The sequence below is a fragment of the Entamoeba invadens genome (genome assembly GCF_000330505.1).
Source record: "Entamoeba invadens IP1 unplaced genomic scaffold scaff_1105074725099, whole genome shotgun sequence".
Lineage (NCBI taxonomy): Eukaryota > Evosea > Mastigamoebida > Endamoebidae > Entamoeba > Entamoeba invadens.
The window spans coordinates 136,926-158,153 of NW_004191622.1; the positions used below are offsets into that span (position 1 = coordinate 136,926).

Genomic DNA, 21,228 nt, shown 5'->3' on the forward strand with positions numbered 1-21,228 from the left:
TAAAGTCGGATTTTTAATTAAATATGGAGAAAATTAACTATACATTTAGTTTTTTAATTATAATCAATAGCTTTTTTTTCTTTTTTTTTCGAAATAATTATTTTTTTGTTTTATTTTTAAAATTTTTTACTTTTTAACCAAATTATACATCCAAAAAAGGAAAGCAAGAAATGTGGAGTTTGTAATTCATCTCTGATGAATTCTCGAGTAATATCAACCGGCAGACCATTTAATATAGTTAACCAAATGAGTGTCATTGTTGTGATGTGGTTAATAGGTTATACCAACTGGTTTGAAAAGCAAAGAAAACGATTGACAACCAGCGTTTCTTTGAAAATGTCAAATGCTAAAAATTAATAAGAAATTTACTATTTATTTGTGGTTTTTAATTAGCGATGGTCGATACTATATATATTATAATATAAAAAAATAGATATAGTAAATTTCCTTGTTGTATTTTTGGAATATCGTTAATTAGAAATTAGACTTTATATTATTTCAAATAATTTCCAAAATATTTTTGTTATAAATTTGAAAATATGATAAACGAATTATTAACTAATAGTATCTCATATTTTTTTCAGTTAAATATAAAGCAATTGTTAGCGATATTTCTAGCAAAAAAAATGGGAAAATACTTCAATTAGTTAATACAAAACAAAATTAAACTAAAAAAAAGAAGACATGACGATTCGTGACTTTGTCCTCTCTTCTGCAAAACCGTTTGAATCGTATGGATTTTTCTTGATATACATATTTGGGTTGTTATACACTGGTTATGCGTTTTATATAGTAGTTGAATACTATTTAATTCCGAGTTGCAACAACTGCTCGAAAGTTGTCACGCGGATCATAAAGAATAGTTTTCTAGCCAACTTGATAATGATTGCGGCCCAATCGATGCCGGAGTTTTTCATTGGGTTAGTTGGGTATGCGTTGATAGGGGATGTTGTCTTTTCCGCATCCATCATATTTGGGTGTACATTAGTGAATACGATGTTACTGACTGGCTTGGCGTCGTTCATTTCTCTTGACAATGTTGTTGTAGCCAAAACAGCCTTTGTGAGGGATGCGACCTTCTTTTTAGTTTCGGTCATCATCATTTATTTCTTCTCGTCACCGTTTACCATCAAACAACTTGAATCGACATCAGATGCACCAACCACGACATATTTATTGATTTTGTTGTGGATATCACTCTTCATCTATGTCATGTATATCATTACATTCACTATGATGTCGTTCTTCTCGAAGAAAAGAGTGTACGACCACCACTTTAGGTTCTTCGACAAACTCATTGGGAAAAAGGAGAGTCATGAGAGTGAAAGTGTTACAGAGAACAAGTCGACGTTGGCTGAATCCGAGAAGGTTGAAATCCCAATCACACTCCACGATGATACAGTGGTGCAGTTACACAGTGGACTGTTGTTTGTCAAGTCGCCGTATTACACAAATGTCACATTTTCTCCATTACAGTGGAAGCAACACTGGTGCGACCTTTTCAGAGACGAGATGTTAATACACAAAGACGCAAATCCTCTATCACCGACATTCCAGACTATTCCCGTCTCGTCGATAACTAAAGTTATTTGTGACACTATGGATCCTACATTCTTTATATTAGCAATGTGGAATGGATCGCATACAGTACGGTACACTATGCGAAGTAATCAGCGAGAGTCGTGGGTATCGTACTTCGAAGTTTTGTTACAAGAAAATAACACATTAGTCAAGTCGAAGCACTCGAAGACGTTCTTTGAGATCATGCAGCGGAAGTGCACGTGTAAAGCAACGATGAGTGATTCACAAACGTTTTTGAATATGCCTCGCGGTAAAGCACAACGAGTCATCTACGTCATTTTCTGGCCTTTACTGATGTTATTGGCCTACACAATTCCAGACGTGAAAATTAAGTCATTGGGTCGAATGACTCCTTTGACCATATTAATTTCATTAATATACATCGCAATATTCGCTTTTATTGGAGTCTTCTGTGGGTATCGACTTTCTGAAGTGCTTCGTTGTCCCAATGATGTCTTAGGGTTTACATTCGTTGCGTTATGTTTGTCTATTCGTCATATAATAAGTGGGTGGGTGAGTGGCAGAATGATGTGTGCCAATTTGGCGATTTTGAATTCATTTTCTGTGTCATTATTCTTCACAAACGTAGCTATAGTAATACCATGGATGATTTACTATTACACAGTGTTGGCTAGAAAACTCGATGTGGGAGAGCAAAAGCATTTCACTTTATATTCACTTGAATGTATCACGATTGGGGAAATAGTGGTGACAGTATCTCACTTAATAGGAACCGTCGGATTTAAAAACTTGACAATCAGCCACGCGTTCGGTATATTCTTGGTGTTGGGGTACATACTCGTCTTTTGTGCAACTTTACTCACATGGATAGGAACAGTCGTGTAAGTTAAAGTAAATGTGGGTTTTATTGAGTTTATTTTTTGTATCAGTTGGTATAACATTTTTAACTATTATAATTAATACATGTTATACAAACAATTCACAAGTCTTTAACTGATTAAAAAATACCTCGTTAATTATTTTTTTTATATATTTTTTTTAAGGATCGAAATAAAGTTTAACGGATAATAAATTTCATTTGTTTGAGTTTTCATTTAATTTGTTCAGATAATTGTATTTACGAATCCGATATAAAATAGTAGTTTTTAATTATACTTATATTAATAATTATATTAGAAAAATAATAAACAAAATGATATTTGAAAAAATTAACATTGTGATTGTATTTTTTTTTACTTTTCGGCATTTTCCTTTATTTTAATTTTTATATCGGTAATGTAAAAAAACCTGAAATATTTGCGTTATAAAAACACACAAAATAAAAAAATAAAAATTCGATATAATTATTTTGAGTGACAATCACATTTTTACCACTTTATTACAAAACAATATAAATAGAATGAATAAAGAAAAGATTTTTGAAAACTAAACCATAATTTTATTCTATTTATAGAAATGATAATAATAGTAAAAACAATTAATAATTAATGATACTTTCTTGTTTTGTTACTTAATTGATTTTATGAACTGAACTCAAACATTCATTTGTGGTATGGAGTGTGTTCTTGATATCATTCAAACACGTCGCATCAATCAAGTTTACACAACCACAACAAACTATGTTAGTGTTTCTTTAAAACCATGTCAGATTCTTGTAGTCAAGCCATACCACAAATTGGACACAAAGTCAAAGCCTCGCCTCTTAGAAGTCGAGGAATAGTAGTCTGTACCGCTTTTTCATTACAATTGACTGCTTATGTATAGTTTAGTTGTATTATAATAACATATTATATCTAAGTGAATATAATAATATAATAATATAATATTATTATAATAATATAATAATATAATAATATAATAATATAATAATATAATAATATAATGTTATAATATATAGAGAATACAAGAGAAATGCAATACACAATATATAAACAACAGAACACACTCCAATCGAAAAGACTGCGTGTTTAGCTCAATAAGTTACTTGAGAGGCAACTCATCTCATATGCGGACCTCTCACCAAGAACAAAGTGTATATTGAGCTCTTTCTTGATATATTCTATCTCGATTTTGGGTACAACTATTTGGCAGGACAAATTCGACACAAAGAAGACGGTCTTTGCTTTCGAAATGTTCTTCTTTTGAGCTGCTTTAGTTAGGCTCGGATACAATACTTTACCAAAGTATCGATCTTTAAGGTTATTATATATGTAACAGTGGTAGTCTCTATAATACAATACTATTCTATATATATACTATTAATATATTATAGTATAAATATACTATATATCTTAGTAAAGATATAATATAATATCAATAAGAATCCAATACTATATATAATAATAAAGATATTATAAAAATAAGAACCGAGAGAACAACAAACAGACTCGATCGGGAAGACTATAATCGTCTTCGAAATAATCCCAGACGAGTAAAAGAGCTGAGCACAAATTATTTACAGAGAATTTGTCGCTTTTTTGGTCGAGGTGGTTATTTTCAAGTAAGACAAAGGTGGATTGAATTGTCCAATAGTCCAAGTAATACTGTCTTTCCAATTCCTCAAAGAAGTCCCTGTGCTTCTCAAGGAGTTCGATGAATAAATTGATGTCTTCGGATGATTGTTTAGTGCTTGGAGTACCTTCTAGTGAAGATGGGGATATGAGTAATCGGATATTAGATTGAATACCTTTGGGACGTTCTTTGGCTTTCGATTGTTTCTTTTGGTTTTTGTCTGTTGGGTGGAAGAGTTTGTTAAGAAAAGTACTATTAATGAATCAATGAATAGATTACGAAGTATAGTTGTTGTTGATATAAATTATAAGAATTTAACAAACATAAACGTCTGCATGTGATGTCTCGATATGTCGTTTGCTTTTTCAATGTGTTTATATAGTTTGAAATGTGCAATCACGCGGTTTCGTTTTTGATTTTTCAATTCTTCGTTTTATAAATGTGAAGTACTATAAAATAATAATATATTTTACTAATATTATGAAATGTTGTTTTTTGTTATTAATTTTAACACCAAATCTTAAACGAAACTATAACAGTATATAAATACCTTAAGAATAAGGGATATTGTTTTTACCAAAAACTATGTGATGTTTTTGGGTTCAATCATTTTCTAACCAATAAAATTAAACTATAATACTAGTATTATTTATTATAATTTTTTATAATAAAAAAAAATAAACAGTATCTTTTTTGACCTCATTGGACTTTATTTATAATGAACATTTTTTTATTAAAATTAAATTAAAATTAGTTAGTAATTATATAATATATTTTAAAGAAAAAAATGTAATATTTTTATTAGTGATTTTGTAATTAATTAAACTAGTTATAAAAACTCTAACAAATGATTGATTGATATTATAAAATATTAGTTATCAATATCATAATTTTTCTCATAATTTATTCTATAATGCATCACAATTGTCGAATGTTTCAATAAGATAATCCTCATTCGTTGTCAAAGGAATTATGACCAACCATACGTAATAATAAAACAACAATTAAATAGTAACCGAACTAAGAAAAATAGTAACCGAACGAACACATAATACATAAACTTAAAACCCACTAATTGAGCCAGTTGCGGAGCTCATTTGTGAACTTCCCCTTCCATCGACACTCATCGCTTTTATTTTCCGTTCAGATGTATTAGTGAATTCGATGTTTTCCATTTGTATTCCCAAGTCTGATTGGATAAATGGGAATATCTGTGTTTTGAGTTCTTCTGGGACCTCGATTTTTCTTGAGAAGAAAGGCATGTAGAGTTGTGCGAGGATCTTAGTCTGGAGAATTGTGTTATTTCCGTTTTCGATGAATTTGAGAATGAATTGGGTATCGACATTGCCTCCAGGCGATGTTGCTTGTCTCTCCAAATTATTTAAAATGGTGTCGTTCTCCTCGAGCAATTTATTCAAGTAATTCTGCGTATTGACTCCCGTGCTTTGCATCACATTAAATGTGACGGGAGAGTGTTGCCGATAGACTCTAGGGGAGTGCGAGGAACTATTTGTCCCAATGAGGATCAAGTTATTCTTCTGACCTCCCAATCCGCTTTGTGTGTTGTACTCTCCTTGTGCCTGACTCAACACAAAATAGTCTCGTGGCGTTTCTACCGTGTTGTTTTCGCCTTGCAATGAAAATCGTCGACGGCGTGTAGTGTCTCGGTCGCGCTCAAATGGGGGCTTTGTAGATGGTAGATACATTTCCCGATTGCGAGGCGATATGAACGATGATTGCGTCTGTTGATCTGCGCGTTGGGTGTAGAAGTTCTCGTTCTGACAGTAGTCGTCCCACGGCGGACGCTGGTGGTGAGTGGAAAAACAAATGCTATATTTTATAGAAAAAATAGTATAACTTACTAGTAAAACGGGTATTAAAGACAAACAGTTTGTGGAGCGATTTGACACCACTTAATGCGCGAAGTGATCTGTTGAATTGTTTTTGAAGGGAATTTTCCAGAGATTTTGAGTATTGAAGTGATCCCGTTGAATTGTTGTCCGGCCTGTTGCATTCTATTCATTAATATAGTTTTATTTGTTATAAACGATAGTTCAATGACTTCTAACGGCATCCAATTGAACAAACCGAAAAAGTTCATCCTCCAGAATTTGTTGTTCGTTTTGGGACCACTGGCAAATGCCAAGTGTTTCGTTTTTGATTGTGTTGTGCTTACTTTTTACCGCCATGGTTTTTTTTAAGATAGACAGTTCGCTTTTTTCTCTTTTTGCATTTTTGGTGGAGGTTGCCATCTTGGGGATTGTGGGGGATATTGAAAGAAAATTTTGTAAGTAAATTTTATTGTATTTCAAAATGAGAATTCTGAGGCCAGAAATAGATTCATTTAATTTATTTGGAAAATACTATTTATTCTAATTTTTGATACTATTAGTAACAAGATTGACTCATTATTTTAGTTAATTGTTAATTTAGTTAGTAAATGGATTTTTATTATTTTTATTAATGACATCTATGGTATAAATATAACAATTTTACTATTTTTTTCATTGAGTTTTTATAATAACTGTATAGTTGTTTAATAATTTAAATATTGAAACCATAATAATATTATACAAAAGTAGTTTATATAAGTAAATTATCCACAGACCAATTTATAGTTTATTTTTAACTAAAAAATAAATTGTAAATAAATAGCTTTTTTTCTGTTTCATACTCAAAATTAAAAATAGATATAAAAGTTGAAAAAATAGTAAAAGATTAATTTGTTTGTAATTATTTTATATAAGATGACAAAAACCCAAATTAGTAATTTTACTTTTAGATGAAAATCTTCTCATATTTTTTTATTATAAAGTTATTTATATTTGTACATTTTAGGTATTTTTTGTAATCAAATAATCCAACTATCAAGTTAACGAAAAAAATAATTCGTTGATATTCAAAAATTGTATTATAAATTCTTAATTTCAATATTATTTCTATAATACATAATAGTTTTTATTAATTAGTTGTTATGAATTTGTCATTTAATGATTTCTTTATCATTGAATTCTAATTATAATAGATATTTTTTTTATGAAAAACTCGTTTTAAATTATTACAAAGATATTTCAAAAATGACAATATACAAGTAAAATTCAACATTTAAAAAATTCGATGTTATTCTAATTGTACTGTATTAAAAAACTAAAAATGTTTCCCAAATTTTTTCATTAAAAACATTTGAGGAACTTGTTTACATTAACGATTAATGAGTGAAGTCAAGTCTGCTGTGTTAGCATATAGCATCAGTGTTTATGGTTATTTTGTTGTTATTGTCATATATTGCAGCGATAATGGGATTGTTTTATGCTATTCCTTTTGGTATGTTTGTTGATAGTGGAGTTGGTTATAAGATCTTTATATACATTATTGCTCTTATAATACCTCCATTCCTTGCTATCTTTGTGAGATACTTTAAAACCACGAGAGGTAAGTATCAAATTATAATTATTGTTGTGGGCACGTGTTTCACATTTGTGTCGTTTTTTATGTTTGTGTGTGCTGTTGCGTGTACAGTGAAATACCCAAGCACATGGTCTTCTGCGAATATGACAAAGCGAATTGAATATGAAACAAAAGTTTGTTGACTTCTTATGAACGATCAGACATATAATGAATAGCATGAGTGTTGTATAAACACAGAACAACAAGGGGTACTTTCCGACGTACCAACACTCAAATTGATCTATTTCACTGATTGTCCTTTTGTAAAATAAACGTCACAGACACAGAAGATTGTTTAGTTAAACCCGAGTATACACTATGTCCTGGTTATTTACTTGGGTTAACGGATGATGATTCGTGTTGGAAGACAATATATCCTGATAATCCACTTACAATCACAATGGATGGAGTCTTTATATTTGCTTCAATTGGGTTCTTGGTCTGTACAGTGTATGCTATTGTATTGCGGTTTAAAAACACTCTTAGCGACTTCTTCAGTTGTTGTGTAATACCATATCATTTGAAAACCCTTGAAATTGACACACAAGTACCACGAGAACCTGAAATCAACATGAAAATAGAGATGGAAAGGCAAAAGAAAGCGGTAGAGATCAAAGTAGAATCTGCTTCATCTAACCTTCAAGTTTGATTCTATAATTTACCATTACTTATAGTTTTCTGTTTTATTACTTATTAATTATTTCAATATTATTATTAGAATACTATTCTATATAATATATATAATAAATAATAAGTAAACATTAAGACGTGCATTATGAAAGTCAATTAAATTGTGTGAGACCAAAGATATTGTTTACAAGACACTCTGGCATTGTTCTTCTTCTTCGCTGTCATCGTCTACATCTCCTTTTTTGGGTTTCTTTCTTCCAAAGAGTCCGTGGTGCTTTTTTTCTTTCTTGTCTGCTTTGTCGCCAGTCACCTTAATTTTGAGACCCTTTTTATCCTTCTTATCTGTAGTAAGTGTGAGGGAATTTCTCTTTTTAGAATTTGATCTATTTCTTAGGCCAATGTTTTATCTAAAATTAATTAAAAATATAAACACTGTTGTGTATCATAGTAAAGTGTAGAAGAAATAAAACAAACGTTTTCGAGATGATTTCAATCTGTGAGACATATGTCCCAAATTCCGAATTGAGTTTTTTGTACTTTTCAACTTCTTCGGGTGTGTGTGGTGTCTGCTGATACTTCGCAAATGTGTCTTCAAACGTCGACTTCAGTGCAGACGCCTTTTTATGAAGGACCTTTGCATTGTTTGTGTTTGTAGTTGATGGTTCCTTTGTGAGGGCAACTTGGATCTCTTTACCAATTTTGGTGATCTCTGAAGCCAAGTCTGCTATACTCATTTTTTCAAGTGCGTTCTTTTCGTCGTCTGTGACGCCTTCCTTTTCAAGAATCTTGAAAAATCCCTTTTTCTCGTATTTTTCATACATCGACTTGTACTCTGGGCATGAACTTCCATGGACTGAACCCCAATTTAAGAGGAGACTCAAAGCCTTTTCTTGAACCATATCAGGTGGAGTACTTTTTCTTATTTTCTACAAGTGAATTGAATTGTTTTTATTGATGTAAATGAAATAAAATTAATAAATTGAACAATTAAACAAATTAAGACATGGAAACAAATAGAACTATTAACTACACACTATTTGATGTACATTTCAAAAATTATATCTAATTATAGAATTATCTATAATTAGATGGTTCTGTTCTATAATAAGAATAGTAAAACTACACAAGTAACAAACTCCGATGTTTGTGGATAATTCGAACATTGCAGTAAACTCCTTGTGACACACCTGAGCTTGGAAAGGAGCCGCATTGTCAAATAAGTCACCAGCTAGACTCAACGTATAAAACATTTCTTTGATTGGAATGAACCCTGTGCAGTAGGCTTTCATCTTATTTACTATAAGCACTCGAATAACTGCAGGAGCGTTCGAAACAGAAGCAGCTACCTTTACGATACTTGCAATATTCTTCTTGTTGATCTCTTTGTTCGACTCATTGACGGTTATGTCAAACAGCTGACTGAGTGGCATTGACTGTTTTTTGGCCATGTACTGTTGTTTGAATTGTTCGATCTCTTCCGTTCAAAAAGAAGTAATGATGAGTATTTTCAATGGCAAATAACTTGCCTTATTACCAACACCAATTTTCTTGTGATAAACAGAAGAAAGAAAAAGTTGTTCAAAAGATAATAAATATTGTAATAATAAAAGTGTCATAATTTGATGGTTTATAAGTGTTGGAACACTATGTTGTGTTAGAATGAACGCTTTTGCCAAGATAGAAATAAAAAACATTTTCAAGGAGTTTGCAAAACAAAAAATATCTCTTAAGTTAATAATAATCATTTTTATTGTTTTATTATCTTAAGCATTTTTTCAGATCAGGTGAGAATGTTAAAGAACAGTTTAGTTTTTTATCTCTATGTCACAATGATTTGGAACTAACTTATGTGTAATCTGGGGTGCATTGTAATTTAATAACTGTTTAAAAAAACAAAAACAATAAATAAAATTGTGAGTCAGTAAAACGAGTTGTTTTTAATTTGAAAATATTTATGGTTTCATTTTCTTATGAATTATATTTTAGATTTGTCACTTAATGCAAAATCTTGTTAATAATCCCGTTATATTACTATAATTCTATTATAAATTTGTTATTTTTTAAAAAGTGGATTGATTCATAAACTCAACCACTATGTAGTTATTAAACAACTCATTTTGATTTGTAAAAATGTGCATAATTTTTATGAAAAAAGTCGATATTTATTTATTAAAAATAAATTAGTTGTAATTGTAACAAATTCTATATTTTATAACTATTTATAATTAAATTGTAACCATACATGTAATTAAAAAATTACACACAAAAAAATCAAAAATATCACACAAAACCACACCTTTCTCTTTTTTAATTAAAACATTATTATAACTTTACAATAATAATTATATATTTTTTTCGACAAAACGAAGCTTTTTGAAAAGTGAATTAAAATAAACAATTCATAAATTTTTAAATTAAACAAATATCTAACACATTCTAGTATTTATAAATTTTTTAATCAATTCAAAAACTTTGTTATTTATGAATAATTCTGTTTTGTGTTCAAAAAAATATAGTCCACACAACAGCGATTAACATTTTTAAAATTTTATTACAAAAATATAATGATTATAACATTTTTTTAAAAAACAATAATAATTAGCTACAAATTTTATTTTTTTAAATTTAACTATACAAATAATTAAATATAAATTTTATTACATTTATAATAAAATTATAATTTAATTAAAAATGAGTTATATAAATAATTCTGATTTACAACAAAAAAACCATATAACAATTTTGAAAAAATTTCAATTAGAGTTTTGATTCTCTAGTTAATCTAGCCAACTTATCATTGATATTTTTCTTGAGTTGAGCGTGCAACTTATTTGCTGTTTCCTTGTCTTTTCTTCCGAGGATAGCAAATCTATTTTCTCTGTTCATGAACTCTTCCAAATCACTTTTGATTTCTTTACAATCCAATTGGAGAGCAGCTTTTCCTTCTTGGATGAGTCTTGGGTCATATCTGTAAAGTGACCAGTATCCACTGTTGACTGCGTTCTTCATAATTTCAAGAGACTTAGTCAATGGGACACCTTGTTCTTTGCATGGGCAGTAAGCGATAATAATAGAGACACCGTTATAACTTTCAGCCTCTTTGAATGCCTTAAAAGCTTGAGCTGGGTTTGCTCCAAGTGCGATAGAAGCGACATAAACATCGCCATAAGACATCGCAATAGCTCCAAGATCCTTCTTAGGGCGTGTACATCCACCCGCAGCAAACTTCACGACGGCGCCCAAGTTAGTAGCCTTTGATTTCTGTCCACCCGTGTTTGAATACATTTCGGTATCAAGAACTAAGATGTTCACGTTCTCACCAGAAGCCAAGACATGATCAACACCATTGTATCCAATATCATACGCCCATCCATCACCACCAATAATCCATTGTGTGATCTTAATGAAAACATCTGAGTTCTCTTCGATCAATTTAAGAACAGCGGATGTATCCTTCTCTACAGCTAACAATGGAAGAACCTGTTTATAAAGTTTCTCGCAAGCATCAGCATCTTCCTTTTTAGTTACCCACGCCTCAAGAATACTTTTGAGCTCAGCAGATAATTTGCCTTCTTTGATCGCTTCTTCACATAATTGAACTAAGTAGTTTCTTCTCTGTGCAATTGCTTTGTACATACCAAAGCCATACTCGGCATTGTCTTCGAATAACGAGTTACCCCAGGCGGGTCCTCTTCCTTCAGCATTAACAGTGTATGGGTTGGTTCCCCATGTAGCTCCCCAAATTGATGAGCAACCCGTAGCATTGGCAATGACTGTTCTTTCACCAGTTAATTGTGTCATCAACTTAACTAAAGCAGTCTCATTGCACCCTTCACAAGCTCCAGAGAATTCAAGAAGTGGTGTTCTAAACATAGAACCCTTCATGTTGGATCTATCAGCAACTTCAGTCTTCTCTGTTATCATCATTGAGTATTCCCAATTCTTGGCTTCTTCACCACCAATCTTCTCAAATGGAGTCATTGACAAGCACTTGGCTGGGCATGCAGTCACACAGACTGAACATCCAGTGCAGTCCATAGAGGAGACTTGGATTCTAAATTTATAAGCATCTACTGGCTTCTTTCCATTGATCATAACGAACTCTTTTGGCGCTTTATTGGCTTCATTCTCATTCAACAAGAATGGTCTGATTGCAGCGTGTGGGCAGTACAATGAGCACAAATTGCATTGAACACATTTGGAAGACTCCCAAGCTGGAATGGCAGTAGCAATACCTCTCTTCTCGTATTTGGTAGTTCCCATTGGCATGAATCCGTCTTCAGCAAATTTGGAGACTGGGAGTTCGTTGCCGTGCATTGTCAATTGTGGCACCAAAAGGTCATTCACAAAGTCTGGTGCGTTTAAGTGAACCTTCTCTTCTATTTCTGCGTTCTTCCAGTCCTCTGGAATTTTGACTTCAACAAGACCAGCAACAGCTCTGTCAATAGCATCGTGATTCATCTTGACGATTTCTGGGCCTTTGTTTCCGTAAGTCTTCTGGACGGCTTCTTTCAACAATTTAACGGCAGTTTCAAATGGAAGAATGTCAGCCAACTTGAAGAAGACAGTTTGCATGATCATGTTAATTCTTCTTCCCAATTTGACTTCTTGTCCAATCTTAATGGCATCGATTGTGTAGAACTTGATGTTCTTCTTGGCAAGAGCTCTTTTCATTGAGCCCGGAATTTGTTTCTCAAGTTCAGCACCAGTCCACGAACAATTCAAAACAAAGACAGAGTTGTCTTTTGCAGTAGCCAACATGTCATACTTGTTAACGTAATTGGGGAAGTGGCAAGCAGTGTAATCGCTGTTTTGAATCAAGTACTGCGACTTGATTTCCTTGTCACCAAATCTCAAGTGGGACACGGTGATTCCTCCAGACTTGTGTGCATCATAGTAGAAATACCCTTGGACGTACTTCTCGGTGTTTTGACCAATGATTCTAATAGCGTCGTGATTGGCACCAACAGTTCCATCGGATCCAAGACCCCAGAACATGCATTGAGTAGTACCAGCTGGAATTGGGTTGAAGTTTTCTCCAAGTGGGAGTGACAAGTGAGTCACATCATCATCAATACCAACAGTGAAGTGGTTCTTTGGCGTTTCCAATTTTAAGTTATCAAAGACAGCCTTGGCCATAATTGGGGTGAACTCTTTGCTTCCAAGTCCGTATCTTCCGCCAACCAAAGTGACTTTTTTGAGTGCGTCAATCAACACAGTGGCAACATCGAGATACAGTGGCTCAGCAAATGACCCAATTTCTTTTACTCTGTCAAGAACAGATATCTTCGTAGCAGATGCTGGAAGTTGTTCCAAGAAGTGTTTAGCAGAGAATGGTCTGTACAAGTGAACAGCCAATACACCAACCTTTTCTCCCTTTGAAATCAAATAATCAACAGTCTCTTCCAAGACTGGGACACCAGCACCCATAGCAATAACAACTCTCTCTGCATCAGCAGCTCCATAGTATTCGAAAATTTTGTACTTTCTTCCAGTAAGAGCAGCGACCTTGTCCATATTCTTCTGAACAATTTCTGGGACTCTGTCGTAGTCGATATTGGACTTTTCAACGGCTTGGAAGAACACATCTGGGCCTTGTGAAGTACCTCTCTCGGATGGATGGATTGGATTGAGACCTCTCTTGTGTGCTCTGTCGACGTATTCTGGGACAACCAAAGTCTTGATTTGGTCATAAGACAATTGGTGGATCTTTTGAATTTCGTGTGATGTTCTGAAACCATCAAAGAAGTGCAAGAATGGCAATGAAGACTCCAAAGAAGACAAATGAGCAACAATTCCAAGATCATGTGCTTGTTGGACGTTGTGAGATGATAACAAACAAAATCCAGTTGATCTGCATGCCATCACATCAGAGTGGTCACCGAAGATAGAAAGAGCTTGACCGGCCAAAGCTCTTGCAGAAACGTGGAAGACACATGGAAGGTGTTCACCAGCAATTTTGATCATATTTGGGATCATCAACATAAGTCCTTGAGAGCAGGTAAAAGTGCTCACAAGTGAACCAGCAGCACAACCACCATGGACGGCTCCAGCTGCTCCAGCTTCAGATTGCATTTCATAGACTTCTGGGACTTGGCCAAAAATATTTTTACGTTTCTGAGATGCCCAAACATCTGCGTTTTCCGCCATAGTGGAAGACGGTGTGATTGGATAAATAAATGAGACGTCACTAAGGGCGTACGCGACATAAGCTGCGGCTTGATTGCCATCGACTGACTGCATTGAATGAATGAAAAGTGAGGTGAGAGGATAGATTATATACTATCATTGAAGAAGATGACGTGGCGTTTATTTATGATTTATTTAAATTTGAAAGGTATAATCTTTTGGAGAAGAGAAAAGGACGAAATCCGCTGTTAACTCATCGTATACAGAAGTTTAATATGTATACTATAAGTCTTTGAATTTCAACATACAACAAGAATATAATTGGTAGTAGATGAAAGAACACATTGGTTGTCTTTAAAATAGGGTCTTGAATAGTAAAAATAAAGGTAAAAAGTGGGGAATCAGTTTGTATAATTAAAAAATATATATTTTGTAAAATTAAATAGCCTCGGGTTTCGTGTTTCTGTTTTTTAATCGTAACAAATGAACGGACGAACCAGTTGAGGTGTGAAGATTCATTGAAATTTGCTAAGAAAATAAAATAGTCAAAAAACAATCACTTAAAAAAATTCGAATAATAATTATATTTTAAATCAATTAAAATAGTTCTTAATAATAATAATTTACTATTCATTTTAATTTTTTCAAAATATTGGAAATAATTAAATTTGTTCTATATTAAGAACTGAAGTTCAACAGGAATTAATAATGAATTCCAATACTTCAAAGTATAATTGTAAAAAACAAACAAAAAAATAATATTGTTATTATAAATGATATTAAAATATAGGTATTAACAAAAAATTTGTTTTCGTTTCTTTATAACTTTTTTTTCAATAGTATATCGAATAAAAAAATAATTATCAAATTATTAATGATGAAAAAGATTTTATTAAAACTTTATTTAAAATTAATAGTAAATTATAATACATTTATTTTAATACTTATAACAATATTATTTTCATTAAAAACAAACAAGTTGTTCTAATAATAAAAATATAACTATACTTTTATAATAACTTTTAAATAAAACATATAAACTTAGAACAATAGAAGAATTGCGTAGTTCTAATTTAATATTTCACCATAATAACATAAAAATAGATTTGATTGAATCACAAACCAATTGAATTATTTTGATTTAGATATTACGACATTTGGTGTAAAAACACCCTACCCATTATAATGTGAAACAGCATTATTTAATTAATAGTTATTAATATACAAAACTATTAAAAATACTTAAATTTAAAGAGTGGTGTAGTTTATTGTCCATTGACCAGGGGAGTTCAACAGTTTATGGTTGTCAATGAGAAAAGTGATGACAAATATACAGAGACGTCAAACTTGAAAAAAATTGACATTAAATAAGGCAAAAAGTCATTGAAAGTTAACAAATGTTATTATTATTGTTTGAAAATTGTTAAAAGAATTAGAAAAAAAAATGATATTTTTAAAGGAAAAATGATACGGTTTTTTAATTTTAGATACCCAGGTTATAAAAACCAATTACTACACTATTTTTTAGAACTACTCCCTTAGTTCTAAAAATACGAATGACATTTCATTCGTATTTTTATATGTGTTTAAACTTGATTGACCGACCTTGAATAAACATATGAAAAAGAAAATTGAAATGGTATATTTGATGTCAATTTCAATTCATTTATCAACAATGGACGACATTATAAACTTTTTAAAAGTAAGCAAGAAAACTTACAGATGTTTAAAATCTTTGAAGATATCACCTTTGTTTACTGATAAAAAGTCTATTGTTAAGTTTTCTCAGCACTTTCAAGTAGATACACTTGATTTGATGAACAAAAAGATGTCGGTTTTAGACATAGCGAATAATAGTAAATATCTGTTACGCCCAAATTTTGAAATAGATTTTGCCGACAAAAAAATAACGCCCTATTACATACAAAATATTTTTCCTAAAATTGGATCACTTTCATTTGAAGTGAACAACAATTATTCATTGACTCAAATAATCATAAACAATTCACAATTGTTTTTAGAATTAAAAAACATCAGTGGAGATGCAAGACCTATTTCACAATTTTTTGAAAGTTTCACCAACAATGGAAAAGACAGATTCTTTAAAATGCCTGGTAATATAGTTATTAGTTCAGTGGATGGGAAATATCTGAATGAACACACTCAAGACTTGTTGCATATGTTAATTAAGAAAATATCCAAGTGTTTATCGGATAATATGGACGTTGTTATTATTGTTATAGCAGAAAGAAACATCGAAAATAGAAACACGCCAGAAAGGGGTCAAGTGAAATATTATAACAAGGCTTTTTATGAAAAAAACAAGTGATTGGAGCAATGATAAATTTATTTGTGAAAGAGGTAAATTATTAATTGACGGCGACGCATCAGATGTTGTCAATTCATTGATTAAAAAATGTCGAGCTACATCAATTGAGCAAGTTGATGCCCAAGTGTCGACAAACAAATACACTCTTCCCAATTATGTTGAAAGTTTTACACTTAAAACGAATGTATTTAGAAATGAAATTAAAACACAACTGTTTGGATTGAATTGTGAATATATCAAAAAAATAAAACTGGACCAAGTTGAATCAATTAAATTTGAAAATAACTTCTCAAGCCTCAAGAATTTGGACGTTTCTAGTTCTAAAAATGTTTATTTTAATAATAATAATTCATTGAAATTACAAACTATAGTACTAAATATGTGTGACAAAGTCCAATTCAATTTGAATGAAATATCAACTTCAATTTTTAATATTTTAGAGAGTAATGATATCCATATTAACGGGGTTTTTACTGGTCACATTAAAATAGTCAAAAGTGAAGATATTTATTTTATGAAGAACACAATTTCTAACAACATTCTCGATATCGAAGAATCACTTAATGTAATATTTGGCAATTACTGCATAATAGGAATGAATTTCAAAAACAGCGTTGAACACCCTACAGACAACATTTTACTTCAAAAGCCTAAAAAGTGTACAAAATGTTGTTATATTGTTTAAATAACAACAATTAGTACTTCTGAAAAGAGATGTATCACATAATTTTAAGGACTAAACGATTTTACATAGTAGTTTATTGTTAATACTTAATTATATATTTGGTTTATATGATTGATCTATAAATACAATTCTATAATCGTTATAACATATAATTAATTATATATAATAAAGATATTAATTAAAATATTTCATATCAAAAATGAGTTTTAGCTAGTGAATAAACCTCATTATAAAATTCATTTGAAACTTCAAAATAATAACAAATACAAAATATTTAGTTTTTAATAACAATAAACAGTTTTCCTTCTTTGATTTGTTCCTTTTTGAAGTGCTTGTAAACTTCGATTTTTGTGAGCAAGTGACATCCAGAGAAGCACGACCCTCCCACATATGTCACATTTTTTGGCAACGCGATGTTTCTCAAAAAAGCGCATCCTTGAAAACAGTAATTGTGTATTTTCTCAAGTGACTCTGGCATATCTATTTGTTCCAAATTGAGACACCCACCAAAACATGACACGCCAATTTCACTTAACCTTGTCGACATTTTGATTTTGTCAAGTGAAATACAGTTCAAAAAGACATTATTTTCAAGCACCGTGACGTTATTTGGAATATTAATTTCTCTGAGCGAAGTACATCCACCAAAGCAAAACGGTCCCAAGTAGCTGATACTTTCTGGTAAGTTGATTTCTTTGATATTATAACAATTCGAAAACGTGTTTTGTCCAATTGAGATGAGTCCTTCACTGAAGATGACATTAGAGAGTGTAAAGCAAGCAGAGAACGCCAATTTCTCAATAAAAACGACACAACTTGGTATAAAAATAGAACCCAATTTACTGCATTGCGCTAGAACCCCCAAAGAAAGTGTTTTTAATTGTAACGGCACATCAAAAACAGTCAATTTGTTACAATTTGTGAACGAACTTTGACCAACTTGGACTATAGAATTCGGGAGTAAAACCTCTTGCAGTGCGTGACAATGTGAAAAGCAAAAATTTGGTATTTCTGTGATGGAACTTGGAATTGTAATACTAGTCAATGAAATACACCGAACAAAACAAGATTCCCCAATGCTAGTAAGACTCAACGGAAGACAAATTTCGGTCAATGACTCACACGACTCAAAAACAGAGTTTTTCAGCCAAATTAATGAATTGGGAAGTGTCACATTTCTGAGGAATTTGCTGAACCCAAACGCGTTGTGGCAGATCCCCGAGACCAAATTTGGGACGACAAGTGACGTCAGTTTAGCGTCGCCAAAAAAGGAGTTTGGCCCCAAAATGGTGACGATTGGGGGAATGGTTCGACCAAATCGGATTCTGTCGTCCATGGTATAACACACGTTTTTAAAGACGTAATTTTTGGTTCGATTGTGTGGGAGTTGCGTAATACCAAAATCTACAATGAACCAAAAAACGACTTGATAGAAGGGAATTTCACACTTCGAAACTTTCTGTGGCAAATTTAAACTCCCCGGAGGAAAAGAAAGAAATGGGGTGTTACCAAAGTTCTCGGACTTTTCTGAGTAGATGTGAAGAGTCTCCAGTCGGGGAAAGAATTTGAGTGTTTTGCGAGTCAATGGAATCGGGTTGAAATGGAATTTTGTGAGTAAATTGGAATACTTTGTACTCACTTGAATCAATCGGTAAAAGTCTTTGTATGTCAGAAAGTACTTTGAAACTATCATCATGTGAAAACAGTCAAGAGACATTGCAAAGAATAACATTTTCAGTTACTTCATTCAAGTCACCAATTATAATATTTATTATATATCAAATTATAATTATAGTTTCAATCATTTTAATTATTTCAATTATTAATTACTTGAAAATAATATTGATAATTCTATATGAATGAAACATGATATGGTTTGATGTTCGAAATAAAACTTATAATAAAAGTGGTTTTAAATGTACACAAGTTATTTATCTCAAACTCTTTTAATTGATATATCAATTTAATCATTTATAAGTGCTTAATTACATTACCGTTATTTAATTACTTCACTTATATTAAACTACCAACAATATGTTATTTTTTTAATATAATATATATTAACCATCATATTGAATTCTCTAAAAATTTTTACTTTTGTTTGGTATGTTATGGATTGGTACTAATTATCAAAGGAAAATACAACGAATCAAACAACACAAACAAGTGATATTAATGCTTTCCACAACAACAAGAGCAGTGTGTGCATGAACACGAACATCCACTCTGTGGGTTGTGTGTGCAGTTGACAACCTTTGAGACGCCACAAGTACATTTTGCAACCAATCGACATCCATTTGAACAATCTGTTGTGATGACCATACGATCAGATGTGACAGTTGTCTCATACTTCCCATCTACTTTCTTTCCTTCAACACGTCCACTTGCTCCACATTTGCACTTCAATTCACAGAGGCATGTCTCTTGACTTCTTGAGCATGTTGCGGTGATGTCTTGACTGTTACAGTTCAGGTTACACTCAGTAGTATTCATTCTCTGCCTTCTCGTTTGCTGAGAGTGCTTTTATACACCAGAAAGTCCACTCGACGTCCACTCTCTTCTGATTGGCTGTTTTTTGGTCCGCCACGTCAGCAGTCTATTCATGTAAACTATAACAGTTAGTTAATTTACTATAATTGAGAAGTTATATTTCTGACTGTTTTTGACCAGACGCTTTTTTCTCATTCCTCACAATTTGTTTTAAACTAATCTACTTAGTTAATATTATAAATAAGTAATTTTTTGTATCATGTCTATACGACAATGGAAAAAAGTTAAAAAATAAACATAAATTGTGAATATAACAAATAGACAGAATATTAGACACTCCTTCATTTCTTCTTTTCCCCTTTAAACGCCGTTTTCTCTCTGGTTTTCCCCACTTTAGGCTCAGTGCTTCCACTTCTTTGAATAAAAATGAATGGGTCTTCTCTTTTGAGTTCTTCGCACTTTTTTTTAGAATACGGCGACATTCTTGGTGATACAAGTGGTCTTGGTGATGAACATGGTGATGGTGACGCCGAGTAAAACTGAGACTCGGTTTTCTTTTTTTCTCCACCAAAGATCTTGAATACTGTTTGTTTGAAGCTTGTTCTCTTTGTTTTTTCTTCTTTTGTTTCTTCACAATTGTTATTTATCATCAATTCTGAACTTTCAATCAACTGTTCCCTTGACAACAAAGGCAAGCGTTTTTCTTTTCTCAGTTTGTTGAGCTTCTCCAAAAGAGTATCATTGGTCTGTTTCTTTTCCAACACAATATTTGTCGCGTTTTTAACCCTCTCTTCAAATTTTCGATGTATTTTAGTTTTCGTCTCCATCTCTGACAAACTCGCCTGTAAATAAGCCGAATATGTCCTCGAGAAGCTTTCTACGGATAACACGAACTGGTCATAAACCAAGTAGTCGTCGACAGTTGAGTTCGTCATCTTGAATGCCTCAACATATTTATGTGCGACTGATTTGTTTAGTGACCGTATGATCGAAAGTGACGAAGTTTTGAGTAATGCTTCAATCTCCTTTTGTGCTAATGTCAATTCCCCTCGATTTCGTGCCTCTTCTGTGCTGCTTATTCCGTCCCTCTCACTCATTTTCCCGAGATTTTCTTTTTTCAGTATTTCCTTTTCTAATTCCTCGACCTTTGTTTTGTTGATTCTGTCAAAAAACTCGTCGAAAACGCCAAAAGTATCGTCTATAGTATTTTTCAAGTGGATGATATACATTTCTGATGTTTCGTATTCCATTTTTTGGAGTGTTTTTGCAACAAAAAAGATTTTTTCTTTGTATTTTTCGAAAAACTCAAAGTCGCAGAATTTTCTGATCATCACTTTATTCATCAGAAAGGAAGATATCGTTTCAAGGAAAAGAATTTTTAAAATCCGTTTCTTTGCGTCAACGCATTTCATTGTGTCAATCTCCTTCCGCTCTATAACGGTTTCAATTGAGTGCAAAATCTGAA

At 32.0% G+C, this 21,228-nt stretch overlaps 9 protein-coding genes across 9 annotated transcripts; 2 read left to right on the forward strand and 7 right to left on the reverse strand.

Moving 5' to 3' along the window:
• Nucleotides 1-684: 684 nt before the first annotated feature.
• EIN_468450 (hypothetical protein) lies at nucleotides 685-2,427 on the forward strand (the record flags this gene model as incomplete). The annotated part of the gene is made up of 1 exon (XM_004182999.1): nucleotides 685-2,427. One exon carries the CDS (start codon nucleotides 685-687, stop codon nucleotides 2,425-2,427), a length of 1,743 nt encoding a protein of 580 aa, XP_004183047.1.
• Nucleotides 2,428-3,509: 1,082 nt separating this feature from the next.
• EIN_468460 (hypothetical protein) lies at nucleotides 3,510-4,390 on the reverse strand (the record flags this gene model as incomplete). Its single annotated transcript, XM_004183000.1, has 3 exons — nucleotides 3,510-3,733; nucleotides 3,926-4,305; nucleotides 4,377-4,390. The coding sequence occupies 3 exons, from the start codon at nucleotides 4,388-4,390 to the stop codon at nucleotides 3,510-3,512; spliced, it is 618 nt and encodes a 205-aa protein (XP_004183048.1).
• A 724-nt stretch (nucleotides 4,391-5,114) lies between these two features.
• EIN_468470 (hypothetical protein) lies at nucleotides 5,115-6,242 on the reverse strand (the record flags this gene model as incomplete). Its single annotated transcript, XM_004183001.1, has 3 exons — nucleotides 5,115-5,858; nucleotides 5,942-6,068; nucleotides 6,142-6,242. 3 exons carry the CDS (start codon nucleotides 6,240-6,242, stop codon nucleotides 5,115-5,117), a joined length of 972 nt encoding a protein of 323 aa, XP_004183049.1.
• Nucleotides 6,243-7,349: 1,107 nt separating this feature from the next.
• EIN_468480 (hypothetical protein) lies at nucleotides 7,350-7,772 on the forward strand (the record flags this gene model as incomplete). Its single annotated transcript, XM_004183002.1, has 2 exons — nucleotides 7,350-7,634; nucleotides 7,677-7,772. The coding sequence occupies 2 exons, from the start codon at nucleotides 7,350-7,352 to the stop codon at nucleotides 7,770-7,772; spliced, it is 381 nt and encodes a 126-aa protein (XP_004183050.1).
• A 542-nt stretch (nucleotides 7,773-8,314) lies between these two features.
• Nucleotides 8,315-9,578, reverse strand: EIN_468490 (hypothetical protein; the record flags this gene model as incomplete). Its single annotated transcript, XM_004183003.1, has 3 exons — nucleotides 8,315-8,513; nucleotides 8,605-9,056; nucleotides 9,267-9,578. The coding sequence occupies 3 exons, from the start codon at nucleotides 9,576-9,578 to the stop codon at nucleotides 8,315-8,317; spliced, it is 963 nt and encodes a 320-aa protein (XP_004183051.1).
• A 1,309-nt stretch (nucleotides 9,579-10,887) lies between these two features.
• Nucleotides 10,888-14,373, reverse strand: EIN_468500 (pyruvate dehydrogenase, putative; the record flags this gene model as incomplete). Its single annotated transcript, XM_004183004.1, has 1 exon — nucleotides 10,888-14,373. The coding sequence occupies one exon, from the start codon at nucleotides 14,371-14,373 to the stop codon at nucleotides 10,888-10,890; it is 3,486 nt and encodes a 1,161-aa protein (XP_004183052.1).
• Nucleotides 14,374-17,547: 3,174 nt separating this feature from the next.
• EIN_468510 (hypothetical protein) lies at nucleotides 17,548-19,005 on the reverse strand (the record flags this gene model as incomplete). The annotated part of the gene is made up of 1 exon (XM_004183005.1): nucleotides 17,548-19,005. One exon carries the CDS (start codon nucleotides 19,003-19,005, stop codon nucleotides 17,548-17,550), a length of 1,458 nt encoding a protein of 485 aa, XP_004183053.1.
• Nucleotides 19,006-19,445: 440 nt separating this feature from the next.
• Nucleotides 19,446-19,766, reverse strand: EIN_468520 (hypothetical protein; the record flags this gene model as incomplete). The annotated part of the gene is made up of 1 exon (XM_004183006.1): nucleotides 19,446-19,766. One exon carries the CDS (start codon nucleotides 19,764-19,766, stop codon nucleotides 19,446-19,448), a length of 321 nt encoding a protein of 106 aa, XP_004183054.1.
• A 338-nt stretch (nucleotides 19,767-20,104) lies between these two features.
• On the reverse strand, nucleotides 20,105-21,226 carry EIN_468530 (hypothetical protein; the record flags this gene model as incomplete). Its single annotated transcript, XM_004183007.1, has 1 exon — nucleotides 20,105-21,226. A coding segment is annotated over one exon (1,122 nt), but the record flags the coding sequence as incomplete, so codon positions are not given.
• Between the last annotated feature and the right edge of the window lie 2 nt (nucleotides 21,227-21,228).